Source organism: Delphinus delphis, chromosome 10 (assembly GCF_949987515.2).
Source record: "Delphinus delphis chromosome 10, mDelDel1.2, whole genome shotgun sequence".
NCBI lineage: Eukaryota > Metazoa > Chordata > Mammalia > Artiodactyla > Delphinidae > Delphinus > Delphinus delphis.
Window position 1 is genome coordinate 99,359,469 of NC_082692.2, and position 23,274 is coordinate 99,382,742.

Consider the following 23,274-nt stretch of genomic DNA (forward strand, 5'->3'; position numbering starts at 1 on the left):
AAATGTAAGGCCAAACAGAGGGCTGGATGGCTAAGGCAGCTTAGTTTGAAAGAGCAAAAAATTAGAAATAACCTAAACATCTATCAAGTGGGGAATGGTAAATACATTATAAGGTCCCCACACTGTGGAATTGGATGCAGTTGTAAGATGTCATAAGCAGTCAGGACTCACCATATCTGGGGCAGGGATTAATGGAAGAAAGAGAGTTTGAGGTAAGCCTTAAAGATAGCCAAGGCAGTAGGAGCTGGATGAAAGGGAAGATTTTGTGTGTGTGTGTGTGTGTGTGCGTGTGTGTGTGTGTGTGCGCGCGCGTGTGCGTGCGCACATTCACGTGCCATGAGACAGGTAAGAAGGTGGGACCAAGGCACAGACCCAGTACAGTGAAGGGTTCAACCAGGTGAGGGCAGGGTAAGTGAATTTCTGGGAAGAGAACTTCAAGTTTTAGGGAACTAGAAGTTTTGGGGGCTGAAGAGATCAGGCCAGGATAAGGACTCCAAGGTGTATTGGAGCCAAGAGGGACCTAGGGGATCACCCTTGTCTGTTTTTTCTGATTTCAGCCATCCACACACCACCTTTGTGGGTTTTGCCCTTTCTACGTAGCACTGCTTATGACCTTCACAATTTCTTGCTACCCAAGGACTACTTGTACTATTTACTTAAAGTTTTTCTTTAAGCAGATTCTTATTTTTCCTTAAATAGATTTACTTGAAAAGGAAACTTCATGTTACAACACTAAGTGGAAAACTAGGATTCCATGTCTTCAGAACAAACGCAAGGCCCATAAAGCAAGACGGTGAAGGTCTACCCGCCGCTGCCTGCAGACAGCTCTGCGTACGGTCCTGATCTCTGTGTCCGGAGGGCAGTGAGCAAGGGTCAGGGTGGCACTAAAGGCCCGGGGGCTCCAAGCAGAGAAAGAGAGGGGAAAGGGCAGTCACCTTCTCACTTGGGGGTATAATGCCATGTCCTGAAGCAACCTGGACATGGCCTGCGCTTTGGGAATCTCAGTTTTAGTGGGATGAGGCTCACTTCATAGCCCGGGACAGCTCGACAGCACATCCCGGTTCATGTAGCTTGATGGAGGCAGAGCCAGGGGCTCGGACACAGGTCTCCCACTCCCTATAGGCGGGCTTTTGAACAACTCAAAATATTTCTAGAGGGCTTCCCTGGTGGTCCCGTGGTAAAGAATCCGCCTGCCTATGCAGGGGATGTGGGTTCGATCCCTGGTCGGGGAACTAAGATCCCACATGCCGCGGGGCAGCTAAGCCCGCACGCCGCAACTACTGAGCCTGCACTCTAGAGCCCATGCTCTGCAACAAGAGAAACCACTGCAATGAGAAGCCCACACACCGCAACGAAGAGGAGTCCCCTCTCGCCACAATTAGAGAAAGCCTGCACGCGAATACCCAACGCAGCCAAAAATAAATAAATAAATTTATATATAAAAAACAAAACAAAACAAAAACTATGCTCTCGGGAGTTCCCTGGTGGCATAGTGGTTAGGATTCCAGGCTTTCACTGCTGGGGCCCGAGTTCAATCCCTGGTCGGCAAACTAAGAAGATTCCACATGCCTCACAATGCGGCCAAAAAAACCGCCCAAAACCCCCCCAAAAAACATGGTCTCCCTTCCCACCCTTACCCTCCTCCCTGAAGCCCCCACGATTCCAGGCCTGGAGTCGAGGCAGTCCCTCCGGTTCTCATCACTCCTTCCCTAGAGTCCAGTCTAATCTAACCTCACAGCTTCCTCGGCCCAGCCTGTTCCCAGCTCCCCATTATGGCCATAAGGCCTGGAGGGCGTTTATCATGCTAGTGACTCCGCGTACAGCAGAAAGAGCACAGGTCCAGGATCCAAGCCCAAGTCGTGTCACTCACTAGCTGTAAGACCACTCCCCGTCCTTGAGCCTCAGTTTCTATATCTGCAAAACAGGAATCATTGTACCACCTTCTCAAGGTGATTCTAAGCTGAGGATTTTGCAAACTGCAGGGCCCGCAGCAGAGGTGGGCCATGATTACTGTCGTTCCAGGCCACCAGCTGACTTTCTACCCAGAGAAATCTGGACCAGACAAAAGCAGCAGCCCTGGAACCCCAATTTCCTTACCATCCTTCTTTATATTTAGTCTTCTTAGCTGAGAGGGCTCCACTTCTCCTTGGGAACAAGAGAGAGACGACGGTTTAACTCTGACACGGTATAGCTGGTGGGATTCTCGCTCCCCTGCCTCACTGAGAATGGCTCTCCCAGGTTCTATTTCCTGGGTCAGAGGGCACTCACTGCAGGACCGGTCAGGGCAAAGCTTGAAGGTGGGGTGGCTGTCCTTGGACCTCCACTGATGCCCTCTTCCTCCACAGGCCTGTGTCTGTTCTGATCCATGTCACCTGAGCCCGGAGGCCCCTTTCCTGGATCACGGTGACACTCTGGCTGGTGACGGCATTGCTGCTGGGACTGATCTCCTTCCCCCCCAGGCTGCCTGTGGTCCTGTCCCAGCCCCTGGAATCCAGGCCGCCTCCCACTCCCCTCTTGGAGCTTGCATATTTACCACTCTCTGGATTAGAGCCTCTCCTTCGGAGTCCTGGAAATTAGAAACTCAACATTAGTGCCCAGGCCAGCTTGGGTCCTTAACGAGTGCCACAGGTGACTTCTGAAAACGCCCCTGTTGAATTCTCCAGCCCCCAGGGGATCTTTCTATCTATAGATTGTTATTAATAATCCCTTTGTTCTTGCCTGGACCCCGTTTCTAACCTCCACTGGCCCCCTGTCTCATGCCACAGCCAGCCCCGCCTGCTTGCTGAGCCCGGGTCAGAGCCCCAGGCCCCAAGCAGACTGGGAGTCCCATCTCTCACAGCCGTGCACCTGATAGCACCTGCCTCTTTTGGGGGAAAGACGGTGCCCAGACCTCGTTCAACACCAGTACCAACGACCCCTCTCCCCTAAAAGACACTCACCTGATTCCTCAGACGGCACCACCTCCCCGGGGGCACCTGCACAGAAGGGAAATCAGTGACTGCATATTCATATCCTCTGGGTGGGGAGAAGTTACACTGCAGAGAGACTTCCCATTGATCTGCAGGGGGCACTGGAGCAAACTGGAGGGTTCCTCTTTCATCTAAAGGGGCAGGCACCACCCCGCAGTCCCCGAAAGCTGCCGCAGCAATGCCTGCCCCATGTTACAGGTCTTCTAATTTCCCACGAGAAGCCAGAAATCCAGGTTTTTATATAAACTTCTTGACTATAAAAAAAGCTGGCAATTCATATTTCATCGAATCAAAGATATCATGGTTTGTGAGAATGACGTCATTTTATGGAAGGAAAACTACTGCCAATTATAACCGCAAGTTGCCAGTGATTTTAAGAGGCACCCTGATTTCACAGATCTCCAGATGTGAAAAACTGTTAGTTGTAGACGTGATGAAATATATTAAGAACAATAATAATAATAAAGATACTCTGTGAGCCAGATGATATACATCTGTACACACAGGCCACCAGTTTGCAATCTGTGCCTGTTCATTCCTATCCAGATGCAGGTGAGGACACTTAGCCACGTGGCTCCAGCCCCACCAGGCCCTGAGCTTGTGGAAGCCAAGCTGGGTTGTACCATGGAGGCCTTGGCCCCTGACCCCAGTGTGGAGCTCCTGTCTGGGCTGCCTAGGGTGAATCGAGCCCTATACGTGCCCTGAGGTACAGCCTTCCCTTTAATCTGGCCTGGGTAGCCCTCCCACCTCATTCACACTCTGGTTCTTTTTTTTTTTTTAATATTTATTTACTTAGGCTGCGCTGGGTCTTAGTTGTGGCACGCAGGAACTTTAGTTGTGGCATGCAGACTCTTAGCTGTGGCATACATGAGGGATCTAGTTCCCCAACCAGGGATTGAACCCGGGCCCCCTGCATTGGGAACGCGGAGTGTTTCCCACTGAACCACCAGGGAAGTCCCCACCCTCTGGTTCTTGGCGCCTACTCTATTCCCAGTGACTTCTCTCCTAGCCTGTCACCTTCTTCCCCTCAAGGGGAGGCCGGAGTCCCCACTCTGTACACTTCCGCCCTCCAGATCAGCCCCAGGACACGAACACCTGAAGGGGGCACTCAGCTCATGGCAATAAACACTCAGTATGCTGAACTGTCTTTAGGCTAATGTGCAAACAGGAGCCAGTGTCTGCAAGTGACCAGAGAGGCCAGCACCAAGGGTACAGAAGGCAAACCAAGAACGGCATGAAATGAGACTCCGGCAGCGTAATTACCAAGTGCCTCTGGTGTGTCGGGAGGGGGGAGGCGGGGCGGGGAATTCATTACTTGGGGGAATTAATTCACAAATACGTGACGATATCTACGTTTTCTACAGTGAACATGACTTACTTTTTGATGAGAAAAAAACATTTAAAATGTATGTATATGTAACAGTTTCTCTCTCATTTTACACTCAGTGAAAACTTTCTTACACTACTTAATTAACAACATTTTAAAAAATTAGATAGTACCTGTTTTTGTTTAAAAAAAAAAAGAAAAAGAAAATCAGAAAATTCAGATGAAAGAAAATAGTATGACGATTACTCACAATGCTACCACCCAGTGGCAGCCACTGGTAATACCTTGATGCAGAATATTAAGATATTTCATTTCCATTTCTTTGAATGTATATGTGTTTCCCGTTGTATTTCTTGGGTTATTATCTGGCATTAGGAGACTAGGCAGATTATGTAAATGTTGGATTAAACAAAGTTAAACAGGTTTTCTTATCTGGCAGTGTTCATTTATGAGGCTTTTTGGCAAACTGGTTCATTCCTACAAATTCCTCCATTTCATCAAAGTGCTACCAAGCAAAGTGCCATAATATTTATATCTGCTCGCTGTAAAAATCACGATGCTTAGAGACAATTACTCCGTAATTTGAGTTTTGTAGAAATCAGGTCCTTAATTTTCCCTTGCATGCTTAAACAACCCAGTATTCCAAGAGAGAGGGTACTGATTAAGTTCCATCTTGCTGGTTGGAAAGCTGAGGCCCAGAAAGGTTGGGTGACTGGTCACAGTCAACCTGCAAGTCAGGGTTATAGATCAGAAGAGATTCCAAGACAGTCTGACTGTGGCAGAAAATGCCTGCCCCCACCTCCATCTGCCCATGTTATAACCACTCACCTTGCCACACCTCCTATATCTGCCCAGGACTTTGAGCTCATGAAACACCCTCATCACCTTGTTTCCTCCCAAAAAGGTCCTAAGCCTTCATGTCCTTTGTTTAATTCTGTTTTCCCCAAAGCCACTGGACAATCACCTTCATAGAGTTGAAGCGCATCCTTCAAAACGTCAGGCTCCCCATGCTCAGCACCTGGGTGTAGACAAAGCCTGTTAGTCAGCTCCCCACAGTTACAGCACCCCAGAGTGGCTTCCCTCTCCTGGTGTCGGAAGCCTTAAAAAGTAACATAGTCTTTGCGCTGGGGGTGAGGTGGGCGCTCTTCAAGAGGCAAGACAGCTGTACAAGAGCATTTCTGCTGCTCTGTCTGACATCCCTCACACGCCCCGAGGTGACTGTGTTCAGCTGATTGAAGAAGAACTGGGGGCCTGAGAGGACCTGGGCCTCGTTCAAAGTCAGTAATAAGAGTCGCCATTTTTTGAGCACTTACTATGTACCAACACTGAACTAAGTAATTTATAGTTAATATTTCACTTGATCCTCTTGGAAATGCTGTGAAGAAGGTATTAATGTCTCTCTCTCCCCATTTTACAGATAAGGAAACTGAGGCTCACAAAAGTTAAGTTATTCGCTGAAAGTCACACAGTCAGGAAGCAGAAATTCCAGGGTTCAAACCCAGGTCTGTCACCAAGGCCTGCACTTCTAATCATTTTTATCTCCAAAAATAGAACCCAGAGCTCAGCTCCAGAGTCATGAGAGCATTTATTAAACACCTTATGTGTGCCAGGATCTGTACTAGGCATTAATCCAGGCTCTTTCCCCCAAGTTCTTTTCTTCCCACAATGAATTTAGGCTAACATTTATTAAAGTTTTCTTTTAAAAAAACAAAATTATATTCTTCTGGTTATAAAGATAAAAAAGATTATTGTAAAGTATCTATGGTATAAGTCAATTCAAAAAAAAAACAAGAAAATGAAAATCACCCATAATTTAACCATCCAGAGATAACCACTATTAACATTTTGATATTTTTCCTTCCAGTCTTGTTTACAATCATGTATGTGTGAATTTTTACAAAGTGTATATGAGATCAAACGAATTCTATGATTTGAATTTCTCTTTTTCACTTTAGAGATGTATGAAGACCAGAGCTCTGACCAGGATAGGGTGTAGCATCACTGCTCTATGTTGCTGTTGTTGGACGTTAGGTTGCTTCTATTGTTGCCCTACTATAAATAACACTGCAAGGAACAAATTTTCACACGGGGGACTTCCCTGGTGGTGCAGTGGTTAAGAATCTGCCTGCCAATGCAGGGGACACGGGTTCAAGCCCTGGTCCAGGAAGATCTCACACGCCACACAGCAACTAAGCCCATGCGCCACAACTACTGAGTCTGTGCTCTAGAGGCTGTGAGCCACAACAATTGAGCGCATGTGCCACAACTACTGAAGCCCTCACACCTAGAGCCCGTGCACCGCAATGAAGAGTAGCCCTCGCTCGCCACAACTAGGGAAAGCCCGAGCGCAGCAACGAAGACCCAACGCAGCCAAAAATAAATAAATAAATAAATGTATTTATTTATTTAAAAAAAAATCTTCACACGGACATGCTCAGGCCCACTGAGAAATTCAACCATCAGCCAAGTGGGCAAAGGAGAAATGGTGAGGCCTACTGCCTACTGGGCGAGCTGCCCCTGCAGGGGAGACCAGCCCCCGTCTCTGCCAACGTTTTCCAGTTACTCAGGGGGGCTAGTCCTCATTGCTGCTCTTTGCAGGGAACAAACACAAGCTGTGGGAGAACCTCAGCCTGGATCGAGCCTGGAATACCTCATTCTGGTGTCAGTTCTCAAAATTTAGTTTATGTGAGGAGTGTGGTCTGGGGGAAGAATTCTGCTTTGAGGGTTAGGGGACAGGAACTGCCATGAACTTTCTGTGTGACCTCAGACAAATCACTTACTATGTTCAATACGGCTTTCACTAAGATAAGACAAGGTCCTGTGAAGTATCGTGTTACTGAGGTGCTCTCCCTACTGCCCAGTATGGGTGCTGCATCAACTCTGTGATGCCACCAACACCACGCTGACTCTGGGTTTGCTCGTGCTCTGTCTCCCACCTGGAATGCCCTTCCCACTTGCTCCCTTATCCTGAAGCTTAAGCTGATGTCACACCTCCTGTAGAAGGGCTTTTCCAGCTGCCCCAGCTCACACGCATCTTGCCCACCCTCCTCTGGGGTTTCTATAGCATCAACTGTCTGTGCTTGACACAGTGGGCATGAGGGTCCCTGGTGGTGCTCATCCCTCCAACCACCTTGAGCTCCTGAAGGACGAGGCCTGGGTATCACTGTCCTAAGGCTGCCCCGCCTGCAGCAGGAGTTTGATTAAAGCCTTGAAGAATGACCGCGTTGTTGGCACTCTTGGATTGGTCAGCATTCTGGGGATTCAGGCCTAGGAGTTTCTAGCTTCAGGTCCAGAGGATTCCCTTTTCCTCAGGATGACCAAGAGGGCCCCAGCAGTCCCGATGTTCCTCAGCGGGCTTGGGGACCTCCTGGTCTATCATGGATAAATTTTTTAATTATAGGAAACCAAGTTAACTGTGCTTAAAAATCAGTGCAGAAAAAAAAAAAATCAGTGCGTATGTGATCTCAACTGGTACAGAAAAAGAGGTATCAGGAAGTACATCAAGATAACAACAGTGGTATTTATCTCAAGAGATGGCATTTTGAGTGGCTTCTATTTTCTTCTTTTCTGTATTTTACAAATATCAATCAATGCCCCCAAAAGGCTTTTTCATCATATTTTGCAAAATATCAAACAATACAGAAAATAAGAAAGCAAAAATTACTCCAAATTCTATCCAACAGGGACAATCTCTATTAACATTCACATCAATATTATTTTAGCTTTCTCCATGATATATTCATAATTTTTTTTTTTTTTTTTTTTCTGTACGCGGGCCTCTCACTGTTGTGGCCTCTCCCATTGTGGAGCACAGGCTCCGGACGCACAGGCTCAGCGGCCATGGCTCACGGGCCCAGCTGCTCTGCGGCATGTGGGATCTTCCCGGACTGGGGCACGAACCCGCATCCCCTGCATCAGCAGGCGGACTCTCAACCACTGCGCCACCAGGGAAGCCCCATAAGATATAATTTTTAAAACTTGTTCAAGGATTGATTTTTTCCTTTTCCATTATGGTTTATTACAGGATACTGAATATAGTTCCCTATGCATAATATATAATTTTTAATAAAAGGTATTGTAGAATTGTATGCTGTCAAGAATGAGGATAATTTTTCTGTGTTCTGTCTAATTCAATTGTTTAAAAAATTAACTCTGGCAGAAAAAATCACGTTTGTTTCTGGTGTCCCGAGTATCCATCACTGAGCCTGGCACATAGTTGATGCTCAATAAATATTTATTGAATAACTGTAAGGAGATACACTAATATGTGTTTAGTGGTTATCTAACAGAGCAAAGGATGATTTTTTTCCTTCTTTCTACTTCTTTGTATGTTCCATATTTTCTACAATGTGCCCATGTGTAATCTTTCATAATGAAAAAACGTTTTAATTTAAAAATAACAGGATAGGGACTTCCCTAGTGGCGCAGTGGTTGGGACTCCGTGCTCCCAATGAGGGGTGCCCGGGTTCGATCCCTGGTCAGGGAACTAGATCCCACGTGCATGTCGTGACTAAGAGTTCACATGCCACAACTAAGGAGCCGGCAAGCCTCAACTAAGGAGCCCACGAGCCACAACTAAGATCCAGCATAACCAAATAAATAAATATTTTAAAAAACCCAAACAGGATACGTTAAGAACAAAAAGCTGGGCTTCCCTGGTGGCGCAGTGGTTGAGAGTCCGCCTGCCGATGCAGGGGACACGGATTCGTGCCCCAGTCCGGGAAGATCACACATGCCGCGGAGCGGCTGGGCCCGTGAGCCATGGCTGCTGAGCCTGCGCGTCTGGAGCCTGTGCTCCACAATGGGAGAGGCCGCAACAGTGAGAGGCCCGCGTACCGCAAAAAACAAAAACAAAAACAAAAAAAAGAACAAAAAGGTATGTAGGGAGAGTGGTGCTGCATGCCAGACTCTGAGTTAGGGCCCTAACGTGGAGGAAGGTGGGGGGCTGCTGGGAGGCACCCAGGCTTGGGGCCCAAGGACTAATGGTCACCATCTGAGCCTGAAGAATGGGCAGGGTCTGAGTTCCAGCCGCAGGCCAACCAGGGTAGGACCAGAGACCAGGATCCTGAATGTCAGTCTGTCTCAATGCTTCTAGGACTCCATGTTTATTTTCCTGCTGCTTTCTTTTAAGTGTTCAGTTTTGTTAACTACGCCCAGTCCCATGTGTATGTACTCTGGAGACCAGAAGGAAGGAACTTATGGCCACACTTGGGGGAGAACATTTGTGGGGGAGCAGCAACCCCTGAGGGTCAATCAGAATCAGAAGACAGAACGTCCCTTCCCACCTACGGAAGACAAACAAAGGGACAGAATCCCGTGTTGTAGCCCTCCTGCCTCTGGAAGCTCTTCTAGAACTAAACCTCACTGGCCTCGGTTTCCTCACCTGTAAAATGGGAATAACAACAATGCCTTCCTCATGGGTTGCTATGAGAATTAACTGAGTTATTCCACATAAAGTGCTTGGAACGCTACCTGGCACAAAGTAAGTGCTCAATAAATGCTAGCTGTGATGTTGCTGCTGCTATAAATTCAGCCTTACCTTTTGAGTTAAAAGAATAAAAGTAGAGAGACATCCTGCTTCTTTTCAGAGAATAATGTGGCAATTTGTAATCAAAGTCCAATTAGAGATGCTCATCCCTCTAAACCCATTAAAGTGCTTGTGGGAGTAGATATGTAGGACTTGATTTGTATGAAAAATTCAAAAAGTAAAGGCTTTTGTGCAAGGATGCTCTTGAGCAGGCCAAACTGGGGTGGGGAAGGGGGAAAATCTTAACAATAGCAGTTATTTTTAGAGCTATTACTATCTGATAGGTGCTAAGCCTTTGCACGTGTAGAATGTAATCCTCACAGGTATCCTATGAGATAACTTTTGTTATCATTCCCATCTTATGCATGAGGACTCCAGGGCATACAGGGTTAAGCAATTTACCCAAGGACGCTTAGCTAGTTAGTGGCAAAGAAAGGGTATGAACCTGCAGGCTGCTTGAATGGACACATGCACTGCCCCTGATTCCAAAGTGCTCCTACAAAACTTAAACGTTCCTTTACATGAGACGCAGTCACTTTGAGGGGCTACTTGGGAAACATGAAAAATAGCCGCTAAGATATTATGGAATAACATGGCAAAATGCTTAGGATAAGATAGCAAAAAAAATTGTAAACCAAGGACAAAATTGTCTATATGGTAATTTTTTGGGTTCTTTTTTTTTGGCCACACCACGTGGCGTATGGGATCTTAGTTCCCTGACCAGGCATCGAACACGTGCCCCCTGCAGTGGAAGCGTGGATTCTAAACCACTGGACCACCAGGGAAGTCCCTCTATGGTAGTTATAACTGTGTACAAGCTACATGTACAGAGAGGCAGGCTCTGGAACGGAACATGGAAAAAGAGAGCTGTAGTACCGAGGTGGGAGGTTCAGGAGACTGGTTTTTCTTCTTTTCTCTTTTTGTTAATTTTTTTCTTTTTTTCTTAATTTATTTTTTTGGCTGCGTTGGCTTTTTGTTGCTGTGTGCGGGCTTTCTCTAGCTGCGGTGAGCGGGGTCTACTCTTCGTTGCGGTGTGCAGGCTTCTCATTGCGGTGGCTTCTCTTGTTGCGGAGCACAATCTCTAGGCGTGTGGGCTTCAGTAGTTGTGGCACACGGGCTCAGTAGTTGTAGCTCGCGGGCTTAGTTGCTCCACGGCATGTGGGATCTTCCCAGACCAGGGCTTGAACCCGTGTCCCCTGCATTGGCAGGCGGATTCTTAACCACTGCGCCACCAGGGAAGTCCAGGAGATTGGTTTTTCCATGTAAATGCTTGTCTTTAATATCTTAATATAGATTTATTTAATGAAATCATTGCTTTACCTGAGGAGGAGGATGAAGAGGAGGAAGACTTGCTGCTCTCATCTTGGTCTTGAGAATAGAGCTCAGCCTCCTCGTCTTGCTTGTGGAAATCCGTCTCTCCATCTGGGAGGCACACATAGGCAAGGATGAGCGTTTCCTGCTCTTCCCACCCCAGAGACCACCCAGGCCTCCCCAGGGGTCTACTTGGATGTGGGGAGCAAGGAGTGGCTGGATTCACTGGGACACTCTTCCCAAACCCCTAGGGCCAATGGGAGGTACAGGAGACCAGGGATCTCAGAGGCCCCAGAGGCTCTAGGAAGGCCAAAGGCAGACTTTTCTCTGAATGTGGAGCCCAGAGAGGGGCTTCTAAGCCCTCTATCCTTCCCAAGAGACCACTACACTGTGTAGAGCAGTTGCCAATTTAAAATTCTCTGTAAATTACAGGGCAGGTGGGATCCGATCAAGCCCTAAACCTTCCCATTCCCCATTCTGGGGCCATGCAGGACGCTTCCCACCTTCTGAGGACACTCCCTAGTGCAAGTCCAAGCCCCCAGAGCCTCTGAGATTTGGGGAGCAACTGAGGGTCCACACAGCTAGAGTACTGGGGGACAGACTGGACCAAGCACACACATGTGCATGTGTGTAAAGTCACTACTTCTCTAGAGGTTTTGACCGTAACTTGGGCCATTCATTGTGCCGCATGAGCTGAGCAGGGTCTTCTGTTCCACCTACTGCTGGACTTCACCTCCCGTGCGGCTTTGCCCAGAGGGCAGAGAGAGCAAACATACGGTCTAGATCTTCTGATTCTCCGTGGACTCGACTGTGGTCCTGAAGTGATCCTGAAGTCTCCATGGCCTCCCCTGTTGGAAGAACAATAGTAATTAATATTACCTTAGTTAATATGTTTAATATATAAAGAGCTTGGCAAATAAATAAGAAAAATATAAACAACCAATATTCAAAGGTACAAGAACAATTTATGAAAAAAGAAATACACAATTAGGGAAATTTGAATAATGATCACCTTTTGATACTATTAAGAGCTTATTTTTTAAAAAAGAGACTTCAGTTTTTACAGCAGCCCTAGGTTCACAGCAAGATTGAGTGGAAGGTAAAAAAAAAAAAAAAAAAATTGAGTGGAAGGTACAAAGGTTGCCCATATATCCCCTGCTCCTAAACATGCATAGCCTCCCCTGTTATCAACATCCTCCATTAGAGAACTTATTTTTTTAGGTGTGATATTTATATTGAAGTTATATTTACTTAAAGTATTCTTAAATTTAGAGATAAATACTGCAATGTTTATGATGAAATTATATGATGTCTAGGACATGCTTCAAAATAATCTGATTATTTGAATAAGAGAGTTGGAGGGCGTAGGTGGGGGTCCAAATATAACAAACACGACCACGAGTTAATAATTGTTGGAGCTATAACAAAATATAAACAGTAGTTAGATCTCTGAGTGGTAGCATTATGGGTATTTTTACTTTGCCTTTTCTAAATTTTTAGCAGTATTGCTTTTTTTCTTTTCCTTGTTTTTTCTTTTTCCACTATAGTTTATTACAAGATATTGAGTATAGTTCTCTGTGCTATACAGTAAATCCTTGTTATTTATCTATTTTATATATGGTGGTGTGCATCTGTTAATCCCATACTCCTAATTTATCTCTCCCCCCATTTCCCCTTCGGTAACTAACTGTAAGTTTGTTTTCTATGTCAGTATTTCTTTTGTTATAATAAAACAACCAATAATTTTTCATTACTTAAAAATGTAATATACCACCTTATATCAGTACAGTACTTAACAGTTTTACAAAGGGCTTATGTGTCTGTAATTCCATCTGAGCCTGATCACAAACCAGTCGGTTAGGAATTGGAATTAATTACTTCACACCTGAATTGTAGTTTCTAGACAACAAAACTTCCCCAAAGATTGTTTCACTTGACTCTTACAATAACCCTGCAAGGTAAATTTTTTTTTTTTTTTTTTTTTTGCGGTACGCAGGCCTCTCACTGCTGTCGCCTCTCCCACTGTGGAGCACAGGCTCCGGACGCGCAGGCTCAGCGGCCATGGCTCATGGGCCCAGCCGCTCCGCGGCATGTAGGATCCTCCCGGACCGGGGCACGAACCCGTGTCCCCTGCATCGGCAGGCGGACTCCCAACCACTGCGCCACAAGGGAAGCCCAAGCAAGGTAAATTTTATCATCCTCATTTTACAGAGGAGGAAACTGAGGCTCAAAGAGATGAAGAGATTTTGCATGAATTGGGACTCCAGAACCCACGTTCTGTTTAATGTACCCCAAACACTGGTGTGGAGCACAAAACTGCTCAAAGTCAAGCCCTGCTGGTATGGCTGTCAGGATTACAGATGCAAACGGTAAAGCAAGGGCAGGAAGCAGGCACTTGAAGGTGCAGCATGAGGTTTGGGAATCTGTCCCCTCAGGACACCATACTCTGTGCTTTCCTGAAATTCTGAGTGGGAGCTAGTGGTAACTCGAAGCCGGCCTTCAGATGAGGTCATGAGAAGGCCATAAGTGTGGCCCTGGAAAATCTAAACGGCTAACCCCAGTGAGCTGGTGCTCTCCTCTGGGGAAAATACACGGGGCTGCCATGGTTGGGCTGCCTTGATTTTAGCTGGGCACATGGCCCCCAGCTAGAGACTGTATTTCCCAGCATCCCTTGAAGCTAGGCGTGGCCTTGGGACCATGTGACTCATATTCCTGCCAACAGACCGTGAATGAAGGGGATCTGCGTGGTGGTGAGCTGACAAGATGTTCTAGGGTTCTGGGGGAAAAAGTATACACACACACAGATATGTCTGCTGTAAATTTTACTGATGTAAAGAATGTATGGGGGGATAAATTAGGAATTTGGGATTAACAGATACACACCACTATACATAAAATAGATAAACAACAAGGACCTAACGATTAGCACAGGGAACTATATTCAATATCTTGTAATAACCTATAATAGAAAAGAATCTGAAAAAGAATACTTATATATGTATATGTATAACTGAATCACTTTGCTGTACACCTGAAACATTGTAAATCAACTATACTTCAGTAAAAAATAATAAATAAAATTTTAAAAAGAATGTATAGCACAGAGTTACAAAAAATAAAAATACAGTCCTCTTTATTGTGAATTTCATACACCTCTAGCTTCAGTGTGACTTGGAATTTCTTGCAAAATATACTATCAGTTTTTACAAATCTATCACCAACAATAGTGTCACAAGGGCTTCCCTGGTGGCACAGTGGTTGAGAATCTGCCTGCTAATGCAGGGGACACAGGTTCGAGCCCTGGTCTGGGAGGATCCCACATGCCACGGAGCAACTAGGCCTGCGAGCCACAACTACTGAGCCTGCGCGTCTGGAGCTTGTGCTCCGCAGCAAGAGAGGCCGCGATAGTGAGAGGCCCGCGCACCGCGATGAAGAGTGGCCCCCGCTTGCCACAACTAGAGAAAGCCCTCGCACAGAAACGAAGACCCAACACAGCAAAAATAAATCAATTAATTAATAAACTCCTATCCCCAACATCTTCTTTAAAATAAATTAAAAAAAAAATAGTGTCACAAAATCAAACTACAAATAAATGCTCAATCACTACCAAATTCAGAAAAGAGGCTGCTCACATCATGGATAAACAAGAGCACTGCCAACGTGAATGTTGGCTGATAACTTCTTTCATGTTAACAAGTAAGATGAAAGGCAAACAACAAATGCCTTTGTCATCACAGTTTGTCAGTGATATAAGCAACATCTTTGCTGAATCGAATCATATTTTACAGATTCTGGAAGAATACTTTCTCAACTTTTTGTGTTATTCACAGTGTAATGGCAACAGGTGTAATGCAATGCCTACAGGTTTGAGGTTTAATCTCCATTATTAACATTTGCTCGATCACTTTCTTAAATTTAGACAATCAACAAAGCAAACATTCAAGCTCTAATTTGTAGAGTTTACTGATCTCTGTGACTGATACCACTGTGATGCCATGGACTGCAAAGTTGGGAAGGCTGGGCTTCCCTGGTGGCGCAGTGGTTGAGAGTCCGCCTGCCGATGCAGGGGACATGGGTTCGTGCCCCGGTCCAGGAAGATCCCACATGCCGCAGAGCGGCTGGGCCCGTAAGCCATGGCCGCTGAGCCTGCGTGTCTGGAGCCTGTGCTCCGCGACGGGAGAGGCCACAACAGCGAGAGGCCCGCATACCGCCAAAAAAAAAAAAAAAAAGTTGGGAAGGCATGGACAGTGGAACACAGCATTACGCAGTGATTCCACAATACAGATAAAACAGATGTGAAAATCTCAAGGGCCTAGGTAATGGGCAGAATGTAGCAAAATAAATTAGTAAGTGATACATTTTGAGTACTTATTAACCTTTTTTTAACATAAATTAGTTATTTATACATTTATAGAATTTAATTTAATAATGGTTGTGTTTAACAACCGATTCCCAGCTCTGGGCTTATAAACTTCTGTGCCTTCTACTTCCTCTTTCCTGCTTTTTGTATGCTGGAATGCAGACATGGGGTGGAGAATAACTTCAATCACGCAAACTGAGCCAACACCCCAGGGAATCCCTGAGCAACAAGGCAAAGGAACCTGGGCCCTGAAAGGCCTCACGCACAAAGCCGTCTGCGCACATGGACCTGTCTCTGGTCATTTATGTGCACAGGAAATGAGCTTCTCGCTTATGTAATCCCAGGGATTCGGTCTCTGTTACAGCATCTCAGCCACGCTGTGCAGGCTTCGTTCTGAAGCACCCCCCTGCCATTTCTTCTCCTCCCAGCTCTGAGACTAAGGCCTTAACTTCAAGAGGAGGTAGATTCACTCCTCTCTAACAAGTTTAGACCTCGGTTCCCAACCTCAACGCTCCCCACGTTTGGGACCAATGATCCTTTGCCGGTGTGTGCATTGTAAGGTGTTTAGCGGCCTCCCCACTGGATGCAGGTAACACCCCATCCAGTTGTTGTGACAATCAAAAATGTCACCAGACATTTCCCAATGTCTCCTGGGGGCAAAAATCACCCCTACTTGGGAACCACTGGTCTAGAGAATCTACTCTTTTTTTAAAAGTTTAATTAAACATTTTTATTGAGGTATAAAGCTCATATAACATTATATTAGTTTCAAGGGTACAACATGATGATTCGATATTTGTATATGTTGCAACATGATCACCACAGTAGTCTAGTTGGCATCTGTCACCATACATCGTTACAAAATTTTTTTTCTTGTGATGACAACTTTTAAGGTCTGTTCTCTTAGCAACTTTGAAATATGCAGTACAGTATTATGAACTATAGTCACCATGCCGTACATTACATGCCCAGGACTTTTTTATTGTGTAACTAGAAGTTTGTACCTTTTGACCCCCTTCACCTATTTCGCCCACCCCCAACCCCCCATCTCTGGCAACCACCAATCTCTTCTCTGTATCTATGACTTTGCGGGGGTTTTGTTTGTTTTTAGTAGAGAATCTACTCTTAACCCACCACAAGACCTTGACAAGGCAGCATCCTTCCCCGTGCCTCAGAGCTGGATTGCCTGGCTGTGAATCTGATCTGACACTTCTAGCTGTGGGATTCTGGGCCAGTCACTTAACCTCTTATGTGCCTCAGGTTTCCCGTCTGTAAAATGGGGACAATGATAGTGTTTACCTCATAGTATTGTTGTGAAAATGGCATGACTTAAAATCCATAAAGCACTCAGAACAATGCCTGGTATAGAGCAAGGGCTGAACAAATGCCAGCTGAGATGATGATCATTATTATGACGGGGCGTGGCAACAAGACAGCATATGCTTTGGGGTGAGACTGACAAGGGTCCAACCCCCCTTCCGTCACCTGTGCACGAGATGGCCTTGGCAGGACAGGCCCCTTCTCCAAGCTCTAGTTACCTCAATTGTGAACTGGCGATGGCAGCACCTTAGAGAAGAAAGATGGCCAGTGCCTGCCCACAGGAGGTCTTGGTGAGTGTGAGTTCCCTCTTCTACAGACCTCCTATGACCCCCGGACATTCGGGGTCCAGACCCAGCCCCACCCATCTCCCATCTCCTAGGGCCCAGGCTCCATTACCCCTTTCTAGAATAAAAATTCCTATTTCTCAGGGCAGAATTCAGCTAAGCATTAGGAGGTCACTAGCCAATAAAATGAATCGATATCCAGGTATGAATGACTGATGACCACAAGCCTTCAGGGCATATTTATATTTTGAAAAGGACTCTTTGTTCATAGCAGGTGTCCAGTATGTCTCACTGGCTGAGATCATCTCTCACGGTGGAATTTCAGGTGGAGTGGAGGAAGAGACTTAGAGCTGTATGGGGGCAAGAGAGCTGCTGGCTGACAGCAAATACGCCGACAGTTCGCCAAGCTCGTTCTACCTCTTTCCTGCTCTAGCTGTCTCGGTCACGTGGCAGCCCCTGGTGACACTCAGCATTTTCAAGCCTCCAGACTTCCACCCATGCCATTCTTCCTGGTTACCAAAATTGTATCTGACTTTCCAGGCACTGTGCAAATACCACCTCTTTCATGAAGCCCTCTGCTGGTTGTCTAACCAGTACCCACCCTCCTTACCCCGACTCCCTTATTCCTTCTCCCCCCTCCGTCACCCCTGGACTTCTTTCTTGTGAGCAAAACTGAATTTTGTTCTTCCATATCAAGTAGATACTTGTTTTCCCAGCTAGGAGTGGCCATGTGATTCAGTTTTGGCCAAAAAGAAGTGAGAAGCCTGATGGGGTTCTGGGAAGGAGTTTTGCTTCTCCTGACCAAAGAGGCCAACAGTGTTGGTGCTGTGTCTTGCCTCTCCTTTCTTTCTTGAACATGAGTGTGACGGCAGGAGCTACAGTGGCCATCTTGTGACCATGAGGAAAAGCCAAAGCAAATGCAGGGTCACTGAACTGATGAGCCCTTGACAGCAGCTGCCTGTTTTCTTGTTATTTAAGAAAAATAAACCCCATTTTGTTTAAACCTCTATAGTCAGGATTCTCGGCATTTGTAGCTGAACACAATTCTGACTGATACACCTTCTCTCCCCTACCTTCATACATTAATTGAACACCTACTGTGTGCTAGCACTGGGGATACCGTGGTGAACAATCTGCAGCCCTGTCCTCAAGGAATTTCACGGTAGACCCAGGGGGTAGTCCCATGGGAGCCAAGGGGCCAAATCAGACCAGGGTCAGTCAGGGCAAGTTCCTGAAGGAGGGAACGCTGCGGGTGAGTTTGGAAGGGCCAGAGGAGCCGTGTGCAAAGGCACAGAGGTGAGGGGCCTTGGCCCACATGGGAGACAGTTGGCATGAAGAAACTCTAAAGAAGGGTGGGATTTGGGGGAGGCCCAGAGGGCACATTGCTCTCCTGAGCCTTCATCAGCTGTGCCTTGTTTCAGACTCTTCCTTCTTGAGAGAGGAGCCTTGTTGCACAACTGCCGGGGCCACTGTTCCTTGTTCACCTTCAGATCTCCAATCAGGGCCCGGCAGAGGGTCTGACACACCCAGGGTGAGTCTCTTCCACTAGATCACTAACCAGCCAGGGTAGGGACCATGGCTGATTCATCTCTGTGTCACCTGTGCCCTGCATAGGGCCCGGCAGAAAGCAAAAAAGATGATACTGATGATGATGAAGACAATAACAAATAAGTGCTTCCTATCTACCAGGCAAGGATCTGAGCACGTGACACGTGTGCCTCACATATGCCTCACCACAACTCTATCAGGGCTCACCGTGGTTGTGCTCATTTTATAGGTAAGAACATTGAGGCCCAGAGAGGCAAGGTAACTTGCCCAGGGCCAGAGAGCTAGTAAGTGGCTGAGCAAAAGGGCAGTTGCTCCGTCCTGGCACCTCTTCCCAGGCCTCTGTCATTAGCACCAGGAAAGAAGCCACTAACAGTCATCGAGTGTTATGCAAATGATGCTGACTTGGCTTCTATTTAGTTCTGGAGCCCTGAGCAAGTGTCCCCAGAGCCCAGGGAACCTCCTCGGGCAGTTTTTCAGCACACTGATCCATCAGGAGGGGAAATAGAACGATCATGGAGGCAGGACCTGAGGTAGCCCTGTTTTTCCTTTTAATGTCCTTGCCTCATCCTCCTCCACCCATATTTCTGCTGTAAGAAAGGATAAACAGAAATGTAAAAATTTAAAACTCTAAGATCAGTGTGTAGGGCAATGCTTAAGACAAAAGGACAGCGCACTAGTCGTGGGACATCAGGCAGAGGGATTGCCGTGAGAGGCTTCTGAAAGTTCAAGTTCACAGCACGTGACCTCCTTTGAGCCAAGATGGAACACGGAATTGAGACAGGAGAAGTGAAGACAGAAGAAAGCAGAGAGAGGAAAGAGCACATGGCACAATCCCCGTGATCTTATTTCACCCTTGCAAGTCTTATTTTACACAAAAAGAAACTGAGGTTCAAAGAGACAAGTGACTTGTCCAAGGTCTCCCAGCTTACAGATGGACTCGAATCCATCCCCTGCCCTAACAGAGAACCCCCGTTCCCTGGCCCTGGTTAGAGGCCCGTAGGCCTCCCTCTTTCAGGTGCCCCCCACCCCCCCACCATCTGAGGCTGTTCCTACAAGGAAATGCAATGCTTAGCGCTTTTCTCCAAAAAGCCCAGCCCTGCTGAGTCACCGGTGGTGCCAGGGCCGCTGCACCCACAGGCTTTGCTAAACTGGATTTCCACTTCAGTTCAGCCCGGATTTCCTAAGCTCCTGCTATTACAAGGGCCTGGGTCCGAGGTGGGAGGGATAGTAGGGGACACCAGGCCATCACAGCCTCACAGAGCTTTCCCCGCTCAGCTCACTGGATCCTCACGCTAACCAGGCAGGAAGTAGGGTGGAGATCCGTGTCCTAGTTTACAGAAGGGGAAACTGAGCAATGGAGAGGAACTTGCACAGGATCACACAGAGATTCAGGGGCAAGGCTGGCTCCAGAACCCTGTCTCCTGATTCAGGGGCTGCCTATCTTTCTCGGGTGTCCCACCTTGGAGGAGGGGGCTTACTAAGATTGAGTTGGATTTTAACATGTGGCCAAAGTGGGATGAAGGTTTAGTGGAGGGGGTGGGTGGCAGTGGGCTGGTGAAGGGGTAGGAACCCCGTGAGGCTGGGGAATCATCCAGGGCCTTGAACGCTTGGCTAATGGCCAACTTTCCCCACAGGTGGACTGAAACTTCACCCCTGAGGGCCACCAATGTTGGACCAGCTCAGTTAAACAAGCCGAGGGCAGGAAATGGGATGGGAGACCCTGGGAACAGAAACAGCAGCTAAGAGGGGGACAGAGCCAACAGAGGGGTGGAAACTTACTGATTTTGCCCACCTGGCATCGAAGCCCCTTCTGGTGATTGCAGCGAAGGAGAAAGTCAGAGCCCTGGATAATCTCCAGCTTCCCAAGCCACCCCAAACAAGCATGCGCCCTAATTCCAAGCACATCCTTGTCAGGCAGACACTGCTCCAGGACAACCGTATGGGAACTCTGGAGGGGTGACTGCCCTCCAGCCAGGCTAGACCATCAGCTTCTCCCTCCCGGGAATCGGTCTTGTGACGTGAGTGACACAAAGCCCTCAATCTGTGGGCGCTGGTCTCCCCTGAGACAGGGCCCTCTTGTTTCTGCTCCTGGGCACCGTCTTCTCTGCAGTCTGGCTCCTCAGAAGTTCCCTCTGTTCTGTGAGACCTCCGTATCCTCCCAAGAAACTCCTGTTATGGTAGCCTGTGGTGGTTTCTGTTACTTGCAACCAAAGCATTTGAGATGAGATGAATGCGGGGGGAGGGGCTCTGAGAGTGCAGGCAGAGCGAAGCGGGGCTCGCTGGGCAGGCCAGGGTCCACAGATTTCACTCCAGCCCCCAGGGCGGGACGGGCAGGGCCCCTGAGGCCCCCCACCCCATTCGAGGTGTTCTGTCTCAACTCCAGGCTGGGCTGGGGAGCTCCCGGGTTTCCCCAGCACTGTAACTGCCCAAGCCAGTTGTCCTGAAGATCTTGCCCTAGAGGCCTGTACACTTGCTGAGGACAGAGACCATCTTGGAGCTGGTTCAGCTCCTCACTGGTTTTCTATTTCTTCTGTAACAAATTCCCACAAACTTAGAGGCTTAAAGCAACACCCGTATAGCATCTCACAGTTCTGTAGGTTAGAAGTCCAACACTGGTTCACCGGGCTAAAATCAAGGTGTCAGCAGGGATGCCTTCCTTCCTGCTCTAGGGGAAATCCGTTTCCTTGCTGCTGCTTTTTCTCCTTCCCCTTTCCCTCCCCCTCCTTCTTCATTTCCTTGCATTGTCCAGCTTCTAGAGGCCACCCACATTCCTTGGCTTGTGGCCCCTGCTTCCATTTTCAAAGCCAGCAATGTCAGGTCAAGTCCTCACACTACACTGCTCTGACCTCTTCTGCCACCCTCTTCCACATTTAAGGACCCTTGTGATGACACTGGCCCCACCCAGGTCACCCAGGATCATCCCGTATGTGACGGCCAGCAGATGAGCAACCTTAATTCCATGTGCAATCTTCATTCCCCTCTGCTGCATAACCTAACAGAGTCACAGTTTCCAGAGATCAGGACATAGGCACCCTTGGGGGCTATCACTCTGCTTATCACCGTCTCTCCACCACAGTGCGTGCCTCAGCCCGGAGCCCTCAGATGCTGACCATCTTCCTTCCTAACTTCTCTGACTCCACCACCCTCCTGGGCCCCTAAGCTCCAAAGGCAGGAAGGATGACACGGCTCCTCCCTCCACAGCCAGCCAAAGCCCAAGCCTGTCTCATCTTCCCTTCAAGAGGAGCTGGGTTCTCTACTCCCACTGCCTCCCTCCCAAGAGATCCTACAAGGGGACTGAGGGTTTGGGACTTGGTCATAAGTGTGTTCCTGTCCCTGTTCCTTTGCTGCCAGGCTCCACTCAGCTTCAATAAAATGGTGTGTTAATATCTATCCTCCAAAGTGTTGCGGGGATAAAAGGATATCGCGCCTACAACAAGCCTAGAATACTGGCAACTTAATAAATGAGAGTTTCCCCTTCCTTTCCCATGCTCAATGTCTCTCAAATTTGGGTAATGGTCAGATGTCCTTGGGAGCACTGTTGACAGGGCAGACGCCCAGGACTCTCTCACTCAGAGCGTCTGGTGTTCAGAGCAAGGTTAGGGTTAGGGTGTGGCTCAGGGAAGTCTGTACTGTTAACAAAGGCACCACATGCTAGGCAGAGTGTGGTCCACTGAGGCCGCCAGAAACTCTCCCCTGAGTGTTACAACAGTCTCCCAACAGGCTTGTCTGTCTCTGGCCTCCCTCCTCCAAACATGTTGCTGCACTGCCCTGGCCTTCAGTTCCCACACATGGAGAAGCTGGGCTGCACCCTGCAAGGCTCTTCCAGTTCGGACGTTCTAGGATACTAAAGCTCTGGTCCTGTTAAAGCAGTCAGAGTTCATCCACTCAATCGGCAAAGGCGCTCAGGGTTGATGTGACCCAGGGGAGGGCCCAGAAGAGCATGTTCTAACAGTAAGATACATACAGTATCTTGTGGGGCCCTTGAAATGCTCCAAGAAAAAAGTGGATTTTATGTTCAAAGAAGTTTGGGCAACACTGCTTTCCATAGCCCCCCACCCCACCCCGGAGCTGCATGAAGTGCAAGTTGTACATTAAAGGCTCTGAGAAGGCCTGCAGGATAGAAAGCTCTTTCACTCTAGTTAATTCAATCCTTCCCCAAACTACACAAGAGCATAGTCCTTTTCCCCAGAATGTGGTTCAATGTCTTTTGGTACAGCTTTGGGAAGTGCCATCTGCTTCAATCCCTGCTGTGCCTGGGGCCCATCTTTTTGTCCTAGAATCCAGGCCTGGGCACTCTCGCTGCCCCCTCTGGACACTGCCAGCTTCCCAGGTCCAGAGTTCCTCCACCCGTCAAGCAGGACAGTTGGGGAGGGGAATGAATCAGAAACAGACCCTGGGAAGCCAGAGGCATGGAACAGAAACCGTCTTTTCAGAGCTCCAGATCCCAAGGTATGGGTGGGAAGTCCTCTGGGCACCCTCAGGGCAGGGGCTGGGAGGAAAGAGAGTTAGCTGCTGTGAGACCAAGGGCCTGGCCGGGCCCTGCCACCAAGCCCTGGGCACATCGCTTCTCTCTTCTAGGTCCTTTTTCTCATCTATGAGACAAAGAATAGTGTCACTCACCAAGGGTT

The 23,274-nt window shown here is 47.7% G+C and overlaps 1 protein-coding gene across 3 annotated transcripts in view; it reads right to left on the bottom strand.

Annotated features, from left to right (window-relative positions):
* The window catches only part of TMEM40 (transmembrane protein 40), a 32,989-nt gene that overhangs the window by 4,099 nt on the left and 5,616 nt on the right, over window positions 1–23,274 (bottom strand). The window contains exons 2-7 of one of the 3 annotated variants that reach the window (XM_060021511.1): window positions 11,911–11,982; window positions 11,144–11,245; window positions 5,261–5,314; window positions 2,940–2,975; window positions 2,534–2,566; window positions 2,098–2,142 (exon numbers count right to left, since the gene is read on the bottom strand). In XM_060021511.1, the coding sequence (XP_059877494.1) occupies window positions 2,098–2,142; window positions 2,534–2,566; window positions 2,940–2,975; window positions 5,261–5,314; window positions 11,144–11,245; window positions 11,911–11,974 (334 nt within the window). In that variant the 5' untranslated portion in view covers window positions 11,975–11,982. Of the gene's footprint in view, window positions 1–2,097; window positions 2,146–2,533; window positions 2,567–2,939; window positions 2,976–5,260; window positions 5,315–11,143; window positions 11,246–11,801; window positions 11,983–23,274 lie in introns of those variants that run through there. The other 2 variants (XM_060021510.1, XM_060021512.1) reach the window with 2 other exon arrangements.